This window comes from Manacus vitellinus, unplaced genomic scaffold (genome assembly GCF_001715985.3).
Source record: "Manacus vitellinus isolate BGI_N305 unplaced genomic scaffold, ASM171598v3 scaffold_16_pilon, whole genome shotgun sequence".
NCBI classification, from domain to species: Eukaryota; Metazoa; Chordata; class Aves; order Passeriformes; family Pipridae; genus Manacus; species Manacus vitellinus.
The window spans coordinates 195,697-217,573 of record NW_021939189.1 but is presented as its reverse complement, the minus strand read 5'-3'; the positions used below and the strand labels follow the sequence as shown (position 1 = coordinate 217,573).

Sequence of the window (21,877 nt, the reverse complement as noted above, 5' to 3'; positions counted from 1 at the left end):
ACAGCGCAGGACATGCTCCTTTCCTGGCATTTCTAACTCATAGCATGTATTTGCCAGCCAGTCAAAAGAGGTGATTGTCCTGCTCTACTCTGCACTGATGAGGAGCATTTTGAGTTTTGGGGGCAGTTTTGGACACCACAATATAAAAAAAAAACATTAAGCTATTGGAGAGCATCCAAGGAGGACCACAAGGATGTGGAAGGGTCTGGAGGGAAAGCCTTATGAGGAGCTGCTGAGGGCACTTGGTTTGTTCAGCCTGGAGGAGACTGAGGTCAGACCTTGCTGGGGTCTGACACCCTCCCGAGGGGCAGCTGAGGGGCAGGTACTGATCTCTTCACTCTCATGATTCGGCCATGTAGTGAATCAGAGCCAGCTTGCAAACTCAGACACCCTGACCTGCAATCCAGACTGTTGCTGATGCTTCCTCTGTGTCCTCTTTGCCACAGAGTTGTCACTTCTTCCTTTTCCCTCCTCCCTGCAAACTCCTGCACCTCTCAAACTGATCTCTCTGTTACTGTAGGTCTTCTTGAGCTGAAAGGATGAAAATTTGCGATTGGAAAGTCACTGTCACTGTCCTGAGCTTTATCCTGACTTCTGGAGTCCCAGTTGATGTCTTCGGGCATATGAGCCTGTGAGAGTGTCCCTTGTCCCTGTCCACGATTTAGGCAGCGTCTGGAGCATGCATCACTGTAAGGGTTACACGATTTCAGTGCTGGTGGTGACACTGTTCCAGTGCAAGGGGGTTGATTGCAAAATGGAGCTGCCTATCTAAAATGATACAGAATTCTGGATCCCCTCCCACACTGAGGGTCTCCTCCTGCTCCCTCCTTTTGTGTTGGGCAGCACCATCCCTGGGCTCCCTCATGCCAGATCAGGCCTTGCCCTCCTCACCATCACCTGCATCTGTCACACAGCCAGTCCCAGGATCACCCTGCATCTGACTTCTCTCTCCCTTTTGCACGCTGTCATTCCAGAGCGGGATGGTTGGCCACCGAAGCTGCAATGTCGTCCCTGACGACCTCCAGTGAGGGAGAGAACTCCACTCCCAGGTTTGTTGTTGGTTCCAGAGATGATGAGACAGAATTTCTGGGATCAAACATGAAGACAGACGAAACCGATTTCTTTGAAGATGATGAAGAGGAGGAGTCGGTAAGGAGGTCCCAGTGTTCTGGGTTGGAGCACTTGTGCAGAATCCCTGTGTCTCAGCCAGGTTGTGCGTGGTTACTGCTGAGCTGCAGGCAGTTGGGACTGCAGGGGACACAGCTCTGGCTGTGAGGCACAGCTGTGGCAGTGGCATTTCTGACAAGGCACATTACTGTTGTCGTGCTACCTCAGAAAATCAGCATTTTCGCTTGCAGGTCTGATTCAGAGACAATAGTGGATTTCTTTGTCCTAGAAACTTAACCCTGGCACTCCTGTAAACCTTTCTGTTTCACCAGGAAAATTTTTGAGAAAAACTCTGGGACCTGTGAAAAGGGCAAAGGTGTCTCTGCAGAAGAGAAACATTTATTCTTTTCTGTAACCTCCAGGAATATGAGAATGATCTCCAGCTCCCAACTGCTTTTGACCACTATTCAGTGTTATATTAAATTTTACTAAACTGATCTCTGTCTTCCCTTAGCCACCAGAACGGCAGATTGTGGTGGGAATCTGTGCCATGACCAAAAAGTCCAAGTCAAAGCCCATGACACAGATTCTAGAGCGTCTGTGCAAGTTTGAGTACATCACAGTGGTGATCATGGGGGAAGATGTTATTCTGAACGAACCGGTGGAGAACTGGCCCTCTTGTGACTGTCTGATATCCTTCCACTCCAAAGGTAACACATCTGTAGCAGGCCTTAGCCTGCTTGAATTGTGGGCAAGGGAGCTTGCTCTCAGCCTTCCCCTCTGTCCCCGCCCTGTATTTCAGGATTCCCCCTGGATAAGGCGGTTGCTTATGCCAAGCTGTGCAAGCCATTTCTGATCAATGACCTTGATATGCAGTATTATATCCAGGACAGGTGGGTATCCAAGCCACTAAAGCCCCTTCCCTCTTCCTCTGTCTGATTCTTCTCAGCACACTGTGCAGAATTCGTCTTCCTGGCCACAAGCAAATGAGTGAGGTGGGAGGAAGGAGATCTTAGCTGTGGTTTTTTGGGGTTGCTCCTCCAAAGCATGAAGGGGAATAGCTTTGAGGGTAAAACTATTGAGACTTGGCATATTTCATTTTCTGGTGCAAATGTCTTGTAAGGAATGGATGGGAAGTAGGAAGTGGAAGAGTTCTCACAGAACAAGGCTGCCACAACTAAAGCAAAAAGGTAGTTTTTGAGCAGAAGAGCCAAGTGGTAAGATGGGCCTCTGAGTCAGAAATTAGGAGCAAGGCCAAGTCAGATTGTGTGGAAGATGTGTTGGTCAGACACTTGAGGCTTCTCAGTCATCTGTTGGTAGAGGCCACCAGCAGCCACGTACTTCAGCTGTTACACCCAGGCTGTTTTGGCTGTGTGTGGGTAGGGCTCCTACAGACCCCAAACCTCCTACCATGTCTTTGGGGTGGTGAGCGTAGTTACGTGGTTGCTGGCAGGCACCCCAAGCTGTAACTAGTGAAAGACACAGGATGAAAGAAGGCTCTGCTGCCTCTTCTTGGCTTAGGCACTGGGCAGCTTGGCATGACAGGGCGCTCTCCAGGAGGGCAGGTCTGGGCAGGTAGCATGTACTGGGTGTGCTGCTATGCTTTGAGCGTATGCTAATAATTGAGCACCCATGCTTAGGCCGGGTAGAGATTTACTCTGGGGCATCCGCGTCTAGAATAGGACTGAGGCAAACCCCATAGCCCGTAGGTCTCATCCAGAGACCATAAGCTGAGAAGTGTTTGCACTTTGTCTTGAGGCTTTTTTGTATTCATCTGACTTTGTCATCAGTGGGAATGAAGTCTCCCCACTGACATGTACTGAGGACCTTCTAGACTCTTCTGACACTGTGTCTGTCCTCTACAGGCGTGAAGTGTATCGAATCCTTCAAGAAGAGGGAATAGACCTGCCTCGCTATGCTGTGCTCAATCGAGACCCTGACAGACCGGAAGGTCAGTGTCCAGGCTCTACTGAAAGCCATTTCCCCAGGCTGTGCTATTTAACATACTCTGCAGAGAACAGGCACTGGTAGTCGCCTCAAAGAGGCCTGACTCACAAGTCTGGAGGGTTTTTTTGTGAATAAAGGTCCCAACAGCAAAACTGGCTGATGGGTTGGGAAGGGGCTGTGGCTCTGCACTAGGGCTGTCCCACCTTTCCTGATGTGCTGCTGCTGTGCTCTGTCTTCAGAGTGCAACTTGGTGGAAGGAGAGGACCACGTGGAGGTGAACGGAGCTGTTTTCCCGAAGCCATTTGTAGAGAAGCCAGTCAGTGCCGAAGACCACAATGTGTATATTTACTACCCGACATCAGCAGGTGGGGGCAGCCAGCGGCTCTTCCGTAAGGTGAGGAGGGGTCCCCAGAGCTGGTGTTGAAACCAACATATCTGTGGGTCTGAGACCCACATGGCTTTAGCAAGGAGTGTTAGGGCAAGTGAAGGGGAAATAAAAGGTTTTGCGTTATGGAAGTCTAGACCTTCTTAGAACTTTTTGTTCAACCCCATATACCTGGGAATCACAGAAGGACGTATTTTACTGGTAGTGCTGAGTTCACCTTCCCCATCCTCTGTGTGACCTGAGTCCCATTTTGAGCAGTCATGGAGCACTGTGGTCCTTTCTGAATTGCATGTTGCTTTTTTCAGATCACTTCTTGGGTTTATCAAGATGATTTTTTAAAAAAAATTCTCTTCCTGTCCTTTAACATTATTCCTGCCCTTCTCAGCTAAGTGTAGCTTGCACATGTGATAAAGGCAGTATTTATTCCTAGATTCCACAGTAAATCTGCCCTTACTCACTTCTCCCACTTTACCAGTGAACAGTTGTATCTGTGATGTATCTTTTTTCTAATCAGTTACGCATCTGCCGTTAATAATTCTAAAATGACTGTAAAAAAAAATCGGTAAGATACAGGCATGCCACTTGAGATTGTATCTAAAGCCTTATGAAAACATTATCCTTGATGTTGATAAGATCAGTCCCCATTCTAGAAGGAAGTTAAATGAGTTGGATTATCACCTGTCATCATTTCTTTTAATTTGCCTATTAGGCTCCTTTTTTATGTCTTTGTCCACTGTTTTTTTTCTTACGTATCATTGAAGTGATTGGAGTCAACCTAATGGTTTGTAATAGCTTTTCTCCTCTTAAAAGCCTGGAAAATGACATACTTACTGCCCATGTTTTGCAGTCTCTTTGTCCTCTAGTAAAAAAAAGTGTGCTGTAACAGCTGGGGGTTCTGAGAGGCTAATTCTCCACTAATTCCACTAATTCTGTACGTGTGGAATGAAACTTCTTAATTTTGTTGTTCCATCTAAAAAAGGGAGCCTGGTGTTCTCCCCTGAGGTGTTTATTCTGTACTCTCAGATTGGCAGCCGGAGCAGCGTATACTCACCAGAGAGCAGTGTGAGGAAGACAGGCTCCTACATTTATGAGGAGTTCATGCCTACAGATGGCACTGATGTAAAGGTAAGGGAAAGCCTGGAACAGCTCCTTCCTTCTCCAGGCCTGTGAGAGCTGAAGGCTCTGGGGAGTCCTGCTTAGTCCTACTTAGGCTCTGGAGTGTGCGTTTAAGCTGTGAGGTGCTGACTGCGCAGCTTGGGCCCCAAAGCGGGGAGTGTGTGCTCTGTAGGTCACACCAGAAGGTACGTGTGAGACCATCTGAACTCCTTCTCTGTGTCTGCATCAGAAATACCTTCTGGAAGGTGCAGTTAGTCTAGGTGCCTGTGTCAGGTTCAACTCTGTCTCTTCCAGGTGTACACTGTTGGGCCGGACTATGCCCATGCAGAGGCTCGCAAATCCCCCGCTTTGGATGGGAAAGTGGAACGGGACAGCGAAGGGAAGGAAATCCGTTACCCGGTCATGCTGACTGCCATGGAGAAACTCGTCGCCCGTAAAGTCTGTGTAGCCTTCAAGGTCTGTATTTTCTTTCATGTGCAAGCAGGACTCTGTGAGTGTCTGATCCATATCTGGGTCAGTGTTAAAACTTGTCACCCTGGCGTGTCTCAGGCATGGCAGTCCTCCATGCCTGATGCCAGCTGCTGGTCCTGCTGGGCAGAGGTGACTGGGAAGGCAGGAGGCCTGCAGCAAATGCCCTCTGTGCTGGCAGGTGCCTGGTGTCCCACATACATCTGAGCATTTAATATTGGATCTTGAGCGCGCTGCTCTCCATCTGACCTGTGCTCATCCTGCCTTTGCTATTTCCTGCTTTTGTTTATGTGAAAATTTTTTATATTTTTCTGTGGTGTTTTGGTACTTTTCTTTTTTCTTTTTTGCTTTTTTATCTGGCTCTGGTGCAGATTTATGTTTTATTTTACATGTGGGTAGAGAGTGTGTGTGAGTCTAGGTATGGTTCCATGACATGTTCAGCAATGTCAGCAGAAGAAGCACTGGCTCCTCGTTCCTGCCCCACTGCAATCAGTAGCCCATGTAGTTTTGCTGATGCAGATTTGGGCTCCTTTCAACCTTGTAGCCTTTTCTACATGATGGGTATCTTTGCCTGCACCACTCCTTGTCTGTGCTTATCAGTCTGGTTCAAGATGGTTGGATTTGGAAGGAAGAGCAGGAGATGCAGGAGCTGCTCTGTTTTAGGCCTCTAGAGTTCTGGGAGGTTCTGGGTTGGCTTCATCTGGGGGTTTGTGGGTTGAGCCTTTGGACAGCAATGGGGGTGAAAAGGTTCCTCTGAAGGGCCTGGCCCTTCATGGCTATGGCACGTGTTCACACTTCTTGGAGGCTCGTGAGGTGGGCACAGAGTGGAGGATGGCTGCAGCACCAGCGGGGCTGAACTGGGCAGCATTGGCTGGGTCTGTATGTGCCCCACTGGCAGGGCAGCTGCTGTCCCCCACTGTGGTGGTGGTCCCTCACTGTGTGCCCAAGTCCCGTGTCCTCTGCTTCTTCCTTCAGCAAACCGTGTGCGGGTTCGACCTCCTGCGAGCCAACGGCCACTCTTTTGTTTGTGATGTGAATGGCTTCAGCTTTGTGAAGAACTCCATGAAGTATTATGATGACTGTGCCAAAATCCTCGGGTATGTACAATTCAGATTTTGATCAGGGAGTAAGGTAATTCACAGCAAAGTAAAATGAACATGGAGTCCTAGTCAGTATGTCGGAGAAGTCTGCAGGTGGTTCATTTGGGTCATTTGTTCAACAGGTGAAAGCTTGGCTCTGGGAGGAATGGGTTAATTATTTTAGCCCCTGGAGTTCCTGCCTGCATTGGCATTAGCTGTCCTGTCTTTGTCTACAGCTAGGTATATCTTACAGAACTTTTCTTTGATAAGCCCACTTACAGTATTGGTGATGTGAGGGAAACTGGTGCCCCTTTGGGGTGCCCTGATTAGCCCACAGTGTAATAGGTGTCTCTCCGAGGAAAGTGAGGGGAAATTCTGTGTCTCTCTTCAAGTCTTTCAGCTGGACTGCTAAGGAGGAGGTGTAGAACCAAGGGAATGGAATTTCTTGTGAGCGTTGTATTCTGATTTCTTCCAGAAATATAATCATGCGGGAATTGGCTCCCCAGTTTCATATACCCTGGTCCATCCCAACAGAGGCAGAAGACATTCCCATTGTCCCCACAACTTCAGGCACTATGTGAGTACCTACAATCTTATCAAAAGAATGCCAGTGATGGCTACATGAGGGGCAAAGTGCAAACCCTGTCCAAGGGCCCAACACCACTAGCAGCACAGCATCCTCCAGCTGCTGTGCTGCTTACAAGCGTGGAGTGCCTGTGGAAAAGCTTACCCATGCACACAGAAGGCATGGCATAGCATGTAGGTTTGCTGAATACAGACAAGGAGTCACTGAAGAAATTACAGAAACTGCTCACATGGCTTTCAGAGGGCCCAAATTCTTGATCAGAACAGAAAACAGATCAGGGCATTGCTGTAGCTGGCTGCTAGTTTAGAGAAGGTACATGTTGAGCTGCCAGTGAAATGGGTGGAAACAATTAGCTGAAATACTCTCATTACCCATATACTTGGCAGCCCCTCATTTCATACCTTTTGCCTTACTAGTTTTCCACCACAGAAGGCTAAAAGACCAAAGGCAAAAGTTTCTTTATGATCCTCAGCATACTTGTACACGTGTATGAAAACAGACAACCTGGTAGGGTCTGAAGAGCTCTGACTGCTTCTGCAACCTTGGTGCTTGTACCTGCTTTAGTCTGAGAGAATTTCTGACCCTGATGGAGAAAGTAGCTGTCAGAAGAATGGAACTGAAAGACAAATGGGAAATTACTCCCTGGTGGCAGTTTGGAGTGTAGGGGCACATAGGTCAGGTGTACCTTATGTTTTCCCAGGATGGAGCTTCGCTGTGTTATTGCAGTGATCCGGCACGGAGATCGCACCCCAAAGCAGAAGATGAAGATGGAGGTGAAGCATGCCCGGTAAGAGCCAAGGCAAGAAGGTGCTGTGCTGCTGGAAAGGGAGGAGGGCCTGTTCTCTGAACCAGGAGCAGGAGCAGAGGGATGAGTGTGTGGGAGGCAGAGCTTTTTTCTGGCTCCATCCAAGCAAATGCTTTCGGCCCAGTTGAGAAAGCCCCCTTCCCCCATAAGGATCCTGGCACCTTCTGTGTGAGCACTGGAAGGGAGAATGAAGGTCTGCTAGGTACTGTAAAGGGAAGTGCCCCACTAAATTGAAAACTAGTGGCTGCTTCCTGGTCCTATGTTGAAAACCACTTGTTTTTTCAGAATTTCTGAAGCACAGGGAGGAGCCGACAGGTTGCTGGTTCTCCCTGAAGGACAGAGACTGAATGCTCGTGTAGGGATGACGTTCCTTGTATCACTGAAACAGCAGAAAATGAATCAGCATTCTTTGTTGTCTGTTCAGGTTCTTTGAATTATTTGAGAAATATGATGGTTACAAGACAGGGAAGTTGAAACTGAAGAAACCAGAGCAGCTACAGGTAAGGAAATCCATTCTGGGGTTACTGTGTGGGACATGCAGGTAATAGAGATTCTGGTGCAAGGCAATTCTTTGGGACCATAAAAACCCTCAAAAGGGCAATAGTCTGTCACACAGATGCTCCCTGTCTCATTCTGCACCCCGTGCACACTCAGCTGGGTGACAGCAGGAGAGCAGAATGGAAACTTCTCGGGGCTGATGTGCACACTGTAGGATGGGGATGTAGGGCCTGATGCAGCTTGCCCACCTGCTGCAGTTGCCTCTGGTGGCAGATGGGAGTGGGGCAGTTGGAGGTACCTGCTCAATTCTCAACGGGACTGGAGCACGGGGTGGGAACGAAGCAAACTGCCATGTGAAAGTTTGTCCTGCCTGAGCTGTGTCTTATGAAATGACGTGTCTCTGAGGAGTGTCTGTGTGGACCTGATGCTAGGTAAAGCTGTAAGGAGTCCTCACAGGAGTACAGTGGTGAGTCTGAGGCAGAACTGCTGTCTGCTTTCCAACAGGAAGTGCTGGACATTGCACGGCAGCTCATGGTGGAGCTGGGAAGCCACAGTGATTGTGAAATTGAGGAGAGGAAATCCAAACTGGAACAGCTGAAGAGCGTCTTGGAGATGTAAGGGTTCCTATCTCGGGGCACCATGGGTTTGCCTCAGAGCATGTGATACAGAAACAAGCTGTGCTGCTGGTGTCCTGGCCAGATGGCACCCACAGACTGGGGTCTCCTCTGTCCCCTGTTAGCAGCTGTACATGAAAGGTACCATGATCCTAACCTTTTCTTCTTGACATCAAGCCCCCTGCTGGTTCTTTTCCTATGTGTGTCTGATCTTTGGCTAAACCACTTGAGACAAAATTGAGCTTTTGTTGCCGCAGGAGAGAAACTGGAGTTCTGAAGGGACCACGTTGATAATGAAGCATTTTGATAAATTTGGAACAAATCTCGTTTTAAATAAGGTTGTCCTGGTGCCAAAAGTTTAACAAAAAGGAGCTCAGAAAACATGAAAAGATGTTTGTGTCCTTTCAGGTTTTATACAGTTGAAATAAAAGACAATATGGTTGGCATCTTAGAAACAAAACCAGGGTTTCTCTCAGAACTGCAGCTCGCTGTGGCACACACAGCTGATGTCTGTGTTCAGATTGTGTCTCTGGAGCACAGAGGAGCATTTTTTGCTGTGATTCCCTCCCCTGCTCTTTCTGCTCATTGGAGGTTAGTTATCCTCAAAGCATCTGGCAGAGTGTTTTTTGTTGTGATCTCATTAATTCACTTGTTAAATATATAGGTAGAGATTAAAGCCCTAGTGAGATATGAGAGCTCAGAGTGTTCTCGGTCGAAGAGCAAGTAAATGGATCTTTGAATTTCGTTTGGGGGACCTGTTTGGCTTTTTCTGGGGCTGTGTGCTGAGTCACAGGGAGATGGCAAAAATCTTCATATTCCATGGCAATGGGTGTTGCAGCAGAAAGTCTCTTGCCTGTGCTGTACTTTAGCTGTGTGCAGCCTGGGGACCTCTGGGCAAAAGCTGAGTGGAATTGACTTGTTTCAGTTTTTTTTCTCCTCTCCCTTGTGACAGGTATGGGCATTTTTCTGGCATTAACCGTAAGGTTCAGTTGACCTATCTGCCTCATGGACATCCAAAAACTGCAAGTGAAGATGAAGGTAAAGAAACCTCATGTTGCTACCCTGATCTTCAAGGCTGGAGTTCAGATGTGCATGCAGCTGCCCTACTTGTATAGGCCTCTGGACATGCAAGCAAAAATTGGTGACCCGTGTCTTATCTTTGCTCACATCATAGGAAAGGTTGGAGTGAGGCATAATGTGGTTACCAGTACACCCTGGTTTGTGCCACAGGGCTCGTGCTTCTAATTTTGTGAACGTCACCTTATACCTTCAAAAAGTAGTGACCAAATTTCCTCCTTTCTGGTTTGGTTCCTGGGGATTTTGGGTCAGGCTTGTGTTGAGAACACTCTGTGAGGTGCTGATGACAACCTCTTCTTCCTCCCCTCCTCTCCCTCTGCAAGCTCAGCTATGAGATCTGATGTAGTGAGTACCTGTTTGTCTCCTAGAAGCTCGCCGAGAGTCCTCCCCCTCCCTTCTTCTGGTGCTTAAGTGGGGTGGAGAGCTGACCCCAGCAGGAAGAGTCCAGGCGGAGGAGCTGGGGCGAGCCTTTCGCTGCATGTATCCTGGAGGCCAAGGTGAGCTTTGTACAGGTACCTCTGGTCCTGCCCTGTGGCTGCCAGGCTGCCCAACCCAGGTGAGGGTTACTCGGGCTGTGGCTATGTGTGGCCTCTAGGACTAGTTTTGCTCTTTTGAGTTGACATGGCAGGAATAAATAATTTTGCACCCAAAGATGTGTAAGCTGTCCAGAGAGGTCTGCTGCAGTGGTTAAACTTCAGTGTGTCAGAACTTTCTTTAAATAATGTGCCAGGATTAAAAAAAAAAAAGGCTGTTCTAATAAGATACAGTCTGACGCAGCAAATACGATACAGAATTTATGGATTATTAAAAAGGAATTTAGGCCAGATGTAGAGAACAGAGGAAATCTGTCTTGGAAAACAGATAATCCTGCCCTGAGACAGGAGAATAGGAAGCTTCTCCATATATTTCCGTCATAGTTCTGTGACATTGCAAAACATCAAGTATGCACACAAATCAACAAGAGCCAAAAATGAAAATAAAAAAGACTGAGATTGGAGATTGCCTTTGAGTCAGGACTAATACACTGCTACTGCATTGGCCCAGTGAGCCTAGTATTGGATACTGCTTGTCTTTGACTTGTATGTTTAATTAATTCAATTTAATTAATTACATTTCAAATTAATTGAGCAAATTTAAATTGGATTGGAGAAGATTTCCTTCTGGAATAAGGAAGAGTTAGTTACCCCTGCTGGAAAAGGATTGGATCAGGGAACACTTAAGCAAGCTGGACATATGTGAGCCCAAGGGCCCTCATAGGCTACACCCACAGTGCTGGGGGAGCGGGCAGGTGTCCCTACAAGGCCACTCGAGGTTCTCTTTGAAAGTCTGTACGGGCTGGGGGATGTACCTGAGAACTGGAGGAGAGGAAATATCACTCCTAGCTTCAAAAATGCCAAGAAGGAGGGCCCAGGGAACTGCAGCTGGGTCAGCCTCAGCGCAGTCCATGGGATGGTAGTGGAGCAGCTAATCCTGGAGACCATTCCTGGGCACATGAAGGATAGGCCAGTGACTGTGAGTAGTCAGCATGGATTCACAAAGAGAAGTCATGCTTAACTGATGTTATAACCTCCTACAGGGAAGTGACTGCCTTGTGTAGATAAGAGTCATTCTGAACCACAGCTTTGAAGACTTCTGCTCTATGTGGTCATTCATCTCTCCGTGAGAGTGCTGTGTTCTTGAGTAGCATTTAATACCTAGCAACTTTGTCAAGACATACATCTGACTTCTGGATAGTGCTTGTCCTTGTCTGTCAGGGTGTTTCTCTGATTTGTGAGGTCAGAGCTGGGAGCAGTGTTCCCAGTGTACCCTGTCATGTCATGCAGTGTGAGTGGGTACTGTGCAGAATCACCCTGGGATTCAAGGCACCAGCAGCAAATAGTCACCAACAGTCACTGTCTTTGAAGGTCAGACTCAACTGCACGAATTGCTTTCCTCCGTTATTGATCTGAGTCCTGTGGCTGACTCGACCATCAGAAATAAACTGGCAATTTGTACCACAAGGTTGTTATAACTGTACAGGATCTACTTTGGAAACTGTTCCCTGCTGAACAGCCCGGCCTGCAGTTCTGAGGGCAGCAGGGCCTGCTCTTGTGCAGAAAACAAGCAGAAGGAAGTGATTTTTTTTTTTTCCCCACATCTTTATTCTGCACTGGAATATGCAGGCTAGCAGGACTCTTACAAACTACTTAGAGGGGTTTGCTGCAGAATTTGGGCAGCATCAGACTTGACTGGTGAATGCTCACTTTTTCCCTCAAAATGAGCTTTCCCAAGTTAAGCAAAGCCTTCATTATGTTTCTCGTCCTCATGTATATCTAGAACTGTTGATCTTGAAGCAGCCTAAGTGCACATTAAAGTGATTAATTCTCTAGATAAGTTTGTTACTACAATAAAGTTTGTTGTCTAAACCAGTATATTCAGCTGATAGTTTTGCAGGTGTCAGAATATGAATTTTGAGTTGTCCTCTGTTCCAGGTGATTACGCTGGTTTCCCTGGCTGTGGCTTGCTCAGGCTGCACAGCACCTACCGCCATGATCTCAAGATCTACGCCTCAGATGAGGGGCGAGTTCAGATGACAGCAGCAGCTTTTGCAAAGGTCCTTCCTCTCTTTTGGGCATCCATTTGTTCTGCTATGTTAGTCTTAAAATATGCCATTTCTAAAGGAAAACCTCTGGTGATGAGGAAGGAGCTGCCCTAGGATCTTCCCCCTCTGTGTTGGATGGACTGGGGTACACTGAGCTAATAGCAGGTGTATGGGGCAGGACTGAACATCTGGTGCAGCTGCACACATCTGTCACCTTTAGTGTCCTGTCCAGGACAGGACTCTGACTGGAGAAGAAGCTATGCATGGAGTATTTCTGGTGTTTGGTGTTAGAGCACACGAAACCATTGCCTACGGAATGAGTATTTCTGGGATGGCTGCCCAGCCATAGGGGTTATTCCTTGCCTGATGGATTTAAAAAAGTAGTTGAATATCTGGTGCAGTGTGGAGTGGGGAAGAAGACAGGTTCATCTGCAGCTAAAGCTTCTAAAGCTTGAGCCAAGGGGAATCCTGTGGTGGCCTTAGCTGGTCTTCAGAGCCTTTGCTGTATCAACATTTTCAAGCAAACTGAGTTGGCTGCTCTACAGTTGCCTGGACGAATCTGGGGCTGCTGCAGGCAGAGCTGTCTATTGCTTTAACAGCTCTAGAAGCATGCCAGAGTCACCTCTGACAGGAGGAGCTGTTACTGTAAAACTGCTCTTCAAGGACAGTTTAGATTTCACTCAAGTTGGCTGAAACCAGAAATGTTTGTTGCTTGGGTTGCACGGAGCTGAAATCTTGTCCTGTGTGGCTTTAGGGTCTGCTGGCCCTGGAAGGAGAGCTGACCCCCATCCTGGTGCAAATGGTGAAAAGTGCCAACATGAATGGTCTGCTGGACAGTGACAGTGATTCCCTTAGCAGCTGTCAGCACAGAGTGAAGGCACGACTGCATGAAATCATGCAGAAGGATGCTCAGTTCTGTGAAGAGGATTATGAAAAGGTAAGGCACTTGTGTGGCTTCATTGCTCCCTGTACCTGGAAGGAGAATAGCATTGCTGTAGTGGTTTGATATTAAGTCTGTGGTGTGTGAACAGTATTTGGTTAGTTTGAGATCAATTCTGGTCAAAATTACAGGATATGCACAGAAGTGGGCAGGTGAATAGCCCCTGCTCTTCTTCGAGTGACAATCCTCAATGTTGCTCTGCTGACCCCTTCAAGATTCATCATGGTGCCTTCCTCTCTCTTTAGGAGTGCCAGTGCATTTTTTTCTTGTGAGTGTGCTAAAAGAGTTCTTGTGGTTTCCCGCAGGCTGCCCAGAGCAATCCCAACTGCTGTGAGCAGGGAGTCTGCCTTGTTGGATTCTAGATCTGTGCTCTGTGCACGTGTGGACAGACGTTTTGGATACAAATCCTTGTGTGTCCTCTCAGAGTCTGGTAGCTGCAGAGTACAGAGCTTGGGCTGCATCCGGCACTATAGCTGTGAAAGCCTTGTAGCTGCTTCTCCAGCAAGCCCTGAAAATACTGTTTTTCCCAGACTCTGAGATGTGATTACTGGACCAAAATCCATTAAGGAACATATTTATCACCTCAAAGAACTACTTAAAAAGTCTATGAAGCCCTTCTGCTCAAGCATAGAAGCAAAGTGAGACAAGAGAGGATGTTGCAGGTGGAGGGAGGTCCAATCTAATGGGAGGAGTTGTTTTTTCCCTCTGAATTTGGTCCTGAGGAAGATTTTAAAACATGCCTGACTACTAGGAATAGGCCAGCTTATTGTGCTCAGCTAGGAGCACAGCTTTTGTCCTGAGTCAGAAAGCAATACAACTGCAAAAGGCAGATATTTTGTGATCCCAGTTTGTAAAGACGCTAACTAATCTCTGCTGGAATCTTCTTTCAGCTAGCACCAACAGGCAGCGCTTCTCTGCTCAACTCCATGACCTTTATCCAGAACCCGGTTGAGGTCTGTAACCAGGTGTTCACCTTGATTGAGAATCTCACCTCCCAGATACGAAAACGTCTGGAAGACCCAAAATCTGCAGGTGACCATCAGAACTGGAAAGGGTCTGGAACAGATTAATTTACTGTTACATCTTCAGAGCTCCCAAACACCACTAGAGCTTATGTTTGTTTGTAGTAAAGAAATTCTGAAGTGAAATTCTCCATGTGCCATTGATGTAGAAGGCTCCTGTTCCACTTTTCAACTACGGTTAAAGAGAGCTACAATGCAAAGGAAATTATGTGTGCATCCTGGTTTAGAGTGAATGTAAACAGCAGCAGTATAGCATGGAGGGGTATGCCTATTTTTTTCAGGCATTTTCTGGAGACTGTAAACAGCAGATTTTTCAGTCACAATTTGTTCATCTCTAGGAACTTTCCCCATAACAGTGCAAGAGTTTTAAAGACATCTTGGGGACATTCTACAGGATTTATGGCAGACCTAAGCAAGAAGGCAAATGGTTTCACTTTTCTCAAGTATTTCAGAAGTAGCTTGTTGCTGCAGGTTAAAACTTTGTGCAACAGGTCCAGTGGCTTTTCCAGACTAGGATTCGTGTGGGTGACATGATAACCAGAGCCCTTCTGTGCTGGGAGAAGTCCGTCATAGCTGTCACTTGAAACCTCTGCAGCAATAGTCATTGTTCTGAGATTCTGTGGTTCTCGGATGTGAATTTGTTTCAGGTTTGGTGTTCTCTGCTGTTTAGACCTGCAGCTGTATCACAGTGAGACTTTGGAACTGATGCTGCAGCGCTGGACTAAGCTGGAGCGAGATTTCCGCATGAAGAACGGGCGCTATGACATCAGCAAGATCCCTGATATCTATGACTGTATCAAGTATGATGTACAGCACAACTGTGCACTCAAACTGGAAGGCACAGCTGAACTCTTCAAGCTCTCCAAAGCCCTGGCAGATGTGATCATACCGCAGGTAGAGCCTGTGTGACAGTGCCTGTAGCACCAATTTCTGACCCTTTCCCTGTATGTTTTGTCTCAGTTCTCTTGCACATTAACCCCCAAGGCAGTATATCGCAGTGAGTGTTTCTCAGATCTATCTTAGTGTTTGTATAAGGCCGAAACCATTTATGACTTAAAATGTGGCAAGGCTGGGCTCATGGTTGAGGATTCTGGCAGGGTCAGAGTAATGAGCAGCTGGCGCAGCAGCTTCTCCATGTTCGTTGTGGTGTGTCACAGCACAGCTCTGAGCTGCGTGTGCACTGCTGCAACATCCCATCCTCCACATGCAAGGTCGTGAAGGTGAAGAGAGATTTCTATGTTGAAGTTCTGACAAGTTTGTTATTCTTGTCAAACTAGGACTTGCACAGTTTGCAAAGTTGACTTGCTTCTTGCAAAGTTTCATTTATATGGGATGAGCTTCTACCAGCAAGGTCCAGCTGCACTTGTGCCCCTGTAGAGCAGAAGTGGTCTTCTAAAGTTTTTCAGTGTTGCTGGTGAGATGCAGTTTTCAGCATGGCACTGCAGGTTTTGTCTTTGCCAACAGCAGTTGTTGCTTTAATGCTCGTGCCAGGTCAGGGTGTAAGTTTGCATGTCATAGATTGGAGGTTCGTTCATGGTACTTGCACCTCTCAGCTGTCGGGAGAATACTGACAGTCATGTCCAGACATGACTGGGGTTTTTGGAACCCTCTGAAATATGTGGAGAAAAAAAGGGCAAGAGATGCTAAGTTGCATCTCTCTTCCTGTCCTTGCTTAGTCAGTGGTGCTGCAAGCAGGACTGTTGAAGTCAAGCTGCCTTTCACATGAGGATGTGGCAAAGAACCAGGGCTCAAGGTATCTGTTGTTTTGTTCCTGCAGGAATATGGGATTAATAAGGAGGAGAAACTGGAGATTGCTATTGGCTTTTGTCTTCCTCTCATTAAAAAGATCCAGTTGGACCTACAGAGAACCCATGAAGATGAGTCTGTCAACAAACTACATCCTTTGTAAGGCTTGTGCTGCATGCTGCTGCTGGTGGGGAGGGCAGCTATGGAGCAGTGGGTGGTTCCCATGCCACAACAGCGTACAGGTGTGGAAGGAGGTACTGAGCATACACTGAAGGACCTTCCAAGAGGAAAGCACGTTGGTGCTCCTAGAACTAGAAGAGAAATGGAAAAGGCACATTGAGACTGCCAGTCAGGAGCACACTGCCACAGAAGCTTCTACCCTTTGTAGCTGGATGGTGGTGCCTCATCCCTTTCCCTGCACGGGGCAAGTGTAGTGTGATGAGCCACTGCCCTACTGTGTGTCTCAGTTAGGACTCCATGAAACTTTCTGCTCCTGTGCCCCATGCTCCTACTGTTTGTTCTGTCCTGCTGCCTTTGGCATTTCCCAGTGTGGGGTTATCTCATTCCATTAAGTATACAGAAGTGTGGCTGTGTGATAGATGGCAATTCATTGGCAGACTGAATAACTCTGGGCTGATTTTGGTTTAGGTACTCAAGAGGAGTCCTGTCACCAGGTCGCCACGTTCGGACACGGCTGTACTTCACTAGTGAGAGCCATGTGCACTCCCTGCTCAGTATCTTCCGCTATGGGGGGCTCCTGGATGTAAGTGTCCCAGCAATGCTCACAGAGTAAGCCTCCCTGCTTTTTTCCAGTAGCCTTTTCCAAGGTGGACAGTGTATGTTTGTAGGTTGCCCCTTGAGCCAGCTCTCCCAGAAATGCTGTGCATCAGTGGCCTCTGGCCAGCTCCATCTCTGCCGTGTTTGCATGCTGCAGCTTCCTGCCTTTCCGACACAGAGGAGCATTGTTTTTCCTCAGTGCCTGTCTTGCTTGCACAGAGACATGTTTTCTCCAAGAGCTGTCCTGCTGGTTTCAGGTGAGCAGACCACTTACCTGTGTGGGAAGATAGCAGTATGAGGCAGTGGAGATGAGGGAATTTCTCTCTTCCTGCTACCTTCAACTCTATTTCAAGAGCTTGGCCCTATTATTTATTGTCTTTATCTCGATTCTACATCAATAAAATCACTTTGCTTACAGAGGAAGTGACTTGAGGTTGCAAATGCACAGACCATGCTCTCTATCAGAGAGGCGAATGACACATTTTTAGGGGACTAATTCACTCACCCTTCACTTTCTCTCATAACCTGCTTCCTGAAGGAATCAGCATGCAGACCCTGAGAAAAGCTCTGCTCCAGTCTCCTCGAGAGGCTCTCTGATTTATCTTCCTATTTTTAAGGATGGGCTGAAATGCCTTATGAGTTTGGGCTTGCTTAGCAGGCATGATTTCTGATGTCTATGGCAGCTCAGCATATCTGTAGACAGTGATCAGACAAATACCTCTGAATCACTCACTGAATAAGATGCTCCTTTATTCTCTGACTCAAGTGTCTGAGGATGCCGTGTTGCCAGTGCAGGGATATTGGGCTGCATCTGGGTTTGTTTTACCACGGGGGTTCAGTTCATGTCCATTAAGGTGGTGAGATGCTCTGCAGCATCATGCGTGGCACTTCACTTGTGACTGTTCTCTGGCAGTGTGGGGAGGCAATGAGGGGTGGGCTTCCCTGCTGTGCAGAGCCCAAGTGTGTCTCTAGATTTTTCATTCAACATCAGGTAAAAGCATTTCACTTTGTCCCTTATTTAGCACAAGGTCATCCCCAGTGGTCCATTCTGTTGTTTGAGAATGACTGTGTTTGGGAACTGCTGTGGGCTCTGCTTGTCTCTGAGTCAGCAAGGCACAGGGGCTTGCAGCTCAGATCTGCACATGGGTAGTGTGGGCAGCTGTACTGCCCCTCTGTGCAGCTGCTCCTCACTGCAAGCACCCCACCTCATTGCAAGGTCATCTCTTCATGCAAGTTGAACAAGGTGGTTTTGTCTTGACAATGTTGTTACCTTGTGGAGAGAGGAACTCTCTCAGTCCCATTTCACTGAATGCTGCAAGGTGTCTGCTGTTGCTTACCCCATGCGACTGTTTATGTGTATATATCAGGAAAACAAAGACCAGCAGTGGAAGAGAGCCATGGACTATTTGAGTGCTATCTCAGAGCTGAACTACATGACCCAGATTGTTATCATGCTCTACGAGGACAACAACAAGGTGAGGGATAGAGCTGTAGGATAAAATGCTTCCTGCCGTGACGCCAGGCACAGTCCCCAGAGATGAGTTCAGCTGGAAGTCTGTAACCTGAACTCTCTACACTTGTGAACAAAGACAGATGGATCATTAACACAACTGCTAGTTTTTGGTTTTAAGCGGGAGGCAGTGACCCAGGTTAAGGCTTGTTACATGTAAGCAGAATGTCACCCTGAGCAGTAACACCAAACTTATGTAATCAATACCAACTAGTTTAAAGCATTTCCTAGTGCAAAATTATTTGCTGCTTCTCAATATTGATTGCAAATGAACAGTAGGAAAAAATAAGTAAAAGCAAGTGATATTTGGCTGTGTTTTTGAAATATTTCTAGAAAATATCCAGAAATTCCACATTCATAAACTTTTTTTTATTTTAAAAGTGTGCTGGTATAGTTAGGGAAGTGTATACTGGTATCTTCAGGAAATAAAGAGAATCATTTAATAAACATCTGGAATGTGGGAGCTGATGATGGTGACTGTAAGTAGGTATGGCACCAAACTCCATAGCCTGATCCCCAGACCTTGTGACTCAGGTCTATGCTGCAGGAGGTTGTAGTGGTGAGGGGAGAAGCCCCTTTCCCACATCCTATAAAGTTAGAGCCTTGTATTCACAGAGCTAGTGTGGGCTTCTAATGATGGAAGTTCTGCTTGTCAAAAAAAAAGTCTGACAAGCTCTCAGGAGTGGTGTGGATCTGGCAGTCAGTCAAAATGGTGAAACTTTTGGTTTTACATCATTAGTGCCAGATACTGTAAAAACTCTGGCTTCCTTAAAAAAAGCTTAATGAAAAATTAATATTAGAGACAGTTATTTAAATCTTGGAACAGCCTGACTGAAGGTTCAGGAGAGACCCAGTCTCCCCCTGTCCTGCCATGTGCCAGGTTTACAGCAGGAGTGGGTCGTAAGGGGCTGGGGTTTAGGGGTGAGTATATATATACACATAGAACCCAATTCTGTTTTACTCCTCTATGGCTGTTCCAAAATGGCAACAGTCTGAATGCCTCAGCTGTGGGTTGATCAGGGCTGTCCTTTTGGATGAGACAAACTTGAAGCCATTTGTTTGTGGTTTCTTGTTGCTTCTGCTTTCCCTCCAAAAAATGTGCCTGGGAAATGTGCTGGCCGGCATGGCAGGGTGGGACCTTGGCCTGTGCTGATGGTAGGATAAACCGGGTTTGGTTATTTACCTATTCCCCGTGCTGTGTGTTTGCAGGACCCCACTTCAGAGGAGCGTTTCCATGTGGAGCTGCATTTCAGCCCTGGCGTCAAAGGCTGCGAGGAGGACAGGAATGTGCCCACAGGATTTGGCTTTCGGCCGGCCTCGGCAGAGGTGAGCAGACACCCGGGCAGGGGCCACCGGCCCCAGGGGAGCCTTGCATGCTGTTCTGTTCTACCTGGCCCTACTGCAGCGAGTTCTTCGCTGGCCGCTCTCCCCTGCCCCCAGGCAGCTGGTGGGTCATGTCCCTGCCCCGTCCTGGTTCGTCAGGGGCTGGTGGGGCCATGGGTGTCCTCCAGAGCTCAGCAGGATCTGAAGCTGGAGCTGGTGCAGGGCAGCTGTGGCAAAGGCTGCGTGCCTGTAGGCATCAGTGTCTCCTTATGGCAGAACGAGGACAAGAAGGCTGACCAAGGCAGCCTGGAGGACCTCTCCAAAAAGGGCAGCGATGAGCCAGACCGTGCTCAGCAGAAGTCCCCACAGCCCTCTGAGCCAGTCAGCATCCAGCGAAGGTCGCCGCTCATCAGGAACCGGAAGACGGGGTCCATGGAGGTAACTATGCCGTGGGCATCTTTCCTTGTTCTAACAAAGGCCTTTTGCTTGGTTTTGGTTTCCTGGCATTCCTTTTGACATGTTAGAGTCTGAGTTGATGCTGGGGAAGGATCTGCAGAAGGTAAAGAAGGATGTTGTGGAAAGCAGACCTCTAAAACTCCCCATTGAGGAAGGACGGGGGAAACACAGGCTAGAGGAACTGATGAGGAAGAGCAAGTAAAGAAGTGATTGAGAAACACAAGAATTGTTTGGATTACATGCTCTGTAGAGGCACTGGTGTAGCCAGCTATGAGATTACGTGCAACCTCATCACCTAGCTATGGTGACATCTCTGCCTTCCCTTAGGCTCCATCCTTTGCCTCTCACAAAGGCAGCTCCGTGTTTCTCGTTCTTCTCTCCCATCTGAGATCTCATGCTGATCAGGGGTCCCTGCTCACTAGTGGGTTCATCCAGAGTGTTGAAACTGTTAGAGTTTAGAACTGTCCTATTCACTGATCTGCTGGAGTAACAAAATTGATTTTACCATTCTAACCTCTCCCCTTCCTGGCCGTTCCATGTCACAAGGCCAGTGTCACAGTCAGCACGTGACTGTCACCTTCAGAGTGCTCTGGAATTGTCCCTCCTTTTGGAAGGATTTCACAGGCGTTTTTGCCATCAGTTTTCTGAACCAGTGAAAGCAGAGTTAAGGTTCGAGATATTTGTTAGCTCGCTTCCAGTGCTGAGTGTTGTCACCTTTGTGTGCAGCGCTCAGAGGCTTTTTGTAACAGGCTATGTTTAACACGCTAAGTTGAACAGGATATGATTTCCTGCTGGAAAGTCTATGTTCCAGTGATTCCAGCAAGATTCTTGGGAGACAAGTAGCTCACTACGTGAGTCCCTTTGTACTTTTCAAATCTCCACTGTTTCACAAGCCAACACAAACTTTAAATTAAAATTGAGCATTCACTGTCACAATCTTAGCATATAAGTACCTTTGTGCTTCTTGAAACTGGTGTTTTTATGGAAGAGACATACCTTTCTTTACCTTCAATTGATGTATAAAGGCTTTTGAGAGCAGTGGGTAACTTGGAGCACAACACTGATTACACTATCTGTCTTTGCAGGTGCTATCTGAATCTTCTTCCAAATCAGGAGGTTATCGCCTCTTCAGCACATATTCCAGGCAGTCTTCTGAGATGAAGCAAAGTGGCTTAGGTACTGTACCTCACCTGTAACCAGTCTGCTCACCTGTACCTTTGTATTTCCGTGGGCATCAGTCTGTCTCTCCACATACACGTCTGGCTTGAGTTCCTTGTATGTCTTTGTGTGTTTTATGTCTTCTCTCAGTGTTACTGTTGAGACCATTGTAGAGACTGTCTTAGTGTATTTCTTTTTCTGTACGATCTTCTCCTTCACCTGATAGCAACAGAAGATGCACTTTTCGTTCTTTATAGTATGGGAGAAACAGGGCAAACTGCCTGCCTGCAGGCTGGCCTTCTGCTTCTCTGATGCTCTCATTTGTTACACCATTTCTGAACTTAGTAGGAAGAAATGATTTTAGGTTAGAACTAGCATGCTTTCTGTTCTGCAAAACAGCAGTTTATGTGCAAAACTGCTCTTCATGTGAGACTGTTCTACTTCTACCTTTGCTTCATAAAGATCCATTGTATGGAACAGATGTGTCACGTGCAAGGTGTTTGGCAGCCCTCTAATTGAGCTGGAGTCCTTGGTCACCCATTCTTCGTGTGGTAACCAGTGGAAGAGAATATTTTGGGGCACTTGGTATTCTCTGCCCGTCCTTGATAGTTCCATTCCCTGTCATCCTAACCTAAACTATTTCTGAATAGTTGAAACTCTTCCTGAAAGATTTTTGCTAAAG

At 47.2% G+C, this 21,877-nt stretch overlaps 1 protein-coding gene across 8 annotated transcripts in view; it reads left to right on the top strand.

The window, feature by feature from the left end:
- Window positions 1-257: 257 nt before the first annotated feature.
- Window positions 258-21,877, top strand: part of PPIP5K1 (diphosphoinositol pentakisphosphate kinase 1) — a 42,110-nt gene continuing 20,490 nt past the window's right edge. For 4 of the 8 annotated variants that reach the window (XM_018069569.2, XM_018069568.2, XM_018069565.2 and 1 more), the window contains exons 1-25: window positions 259-689; window positions 975-1,149; window positions 1,622-1,817; window positions 1,910-2,000; window positions 2,973-3,058; window positions 3,294-3,448; window positions 4,463-4,564; window positions 4,850-5,011; window positions 5,999-6,120; window positions 6,578-6,679; window positions 7,389-7,475; window positions 7,918-7,993; window positions 8,496-8,605; window positions 9,558-9,643; window positions 10,051-10,179; window positions 12,154-12,275; window positions 13,018-13,200; window positions 14,094-14,235; window positions 14,896-15,119; window positions 16,003-16,130; window positions 16,620-16,734; window positions 18,116-18,223; window positions 19,468-19,584; window positions 19,858-20,019; window positions 21,123-21,213. In XM_018069569.2, the coding sequence (XP_017925058.1) occupies window positions 1,003-1,149; window positions 1,622-1,817; window positions 1,910-2,000; window positions 2,973-3,058; window positions 3,294-3,448; window positions 4,463-4,564; window positions 4,850-5,011; window positions 5,999-6,120; window positions 6,578-6,679; window positions 7,389-7,475; window positions 7,918-7,993; window positions 8,496-8,605; window positions 9,558-9,643; window positions 10,051-10,179; window positions 12,154-12,275; window positions 13,018-13,200; window positions 14,094-14,235; window positions 14,896-15,119; window positions 16,003-16,130; window positions 16,620-16,734; window positions 18,116-18,223; window positions 19,468-19,584; window positions 19,858-20,019; window positions 21,123-21,213 (3,043 nt within the window). In that variant the 5' untranslated portion in view covers window positions 259-689; window positions 975-1,002. Of the gene's footprint in view, window positions 690-974; window positions 1,150-1,621; window positions 1,818-1,909; window positions 2,001-2,972; window positions 3,059-3,293; window positions 3,449-4,462; window positions 4,565-4,849; window positions 5,012-5,998; window positions 6,121-6,577; window positions 6,680-7,388; window positions 7,476-7,917; window positions 7,994-8,495; window positions 8,606-9,557; window positions 9,644-10,050; window positions 10,180-12,153; window positions 12,276-13,017; window positions 13,201-14,093; window positions 14,236-14,895; window positions 15,120-16,002; window positions 16,131-16,619; window positions 16,735-18,115; window positions 18,224-19,467; window positions 19,585-19,857; window positions 20,020-21,122; window positions 21,214-21,877 lie in introns of all 8 variants that reach the window. The other 4 variants (XM_018069571.2, XM_018069570.2, XM_018069566.2 and 1 more) reach the window with 3 other exon arrangements.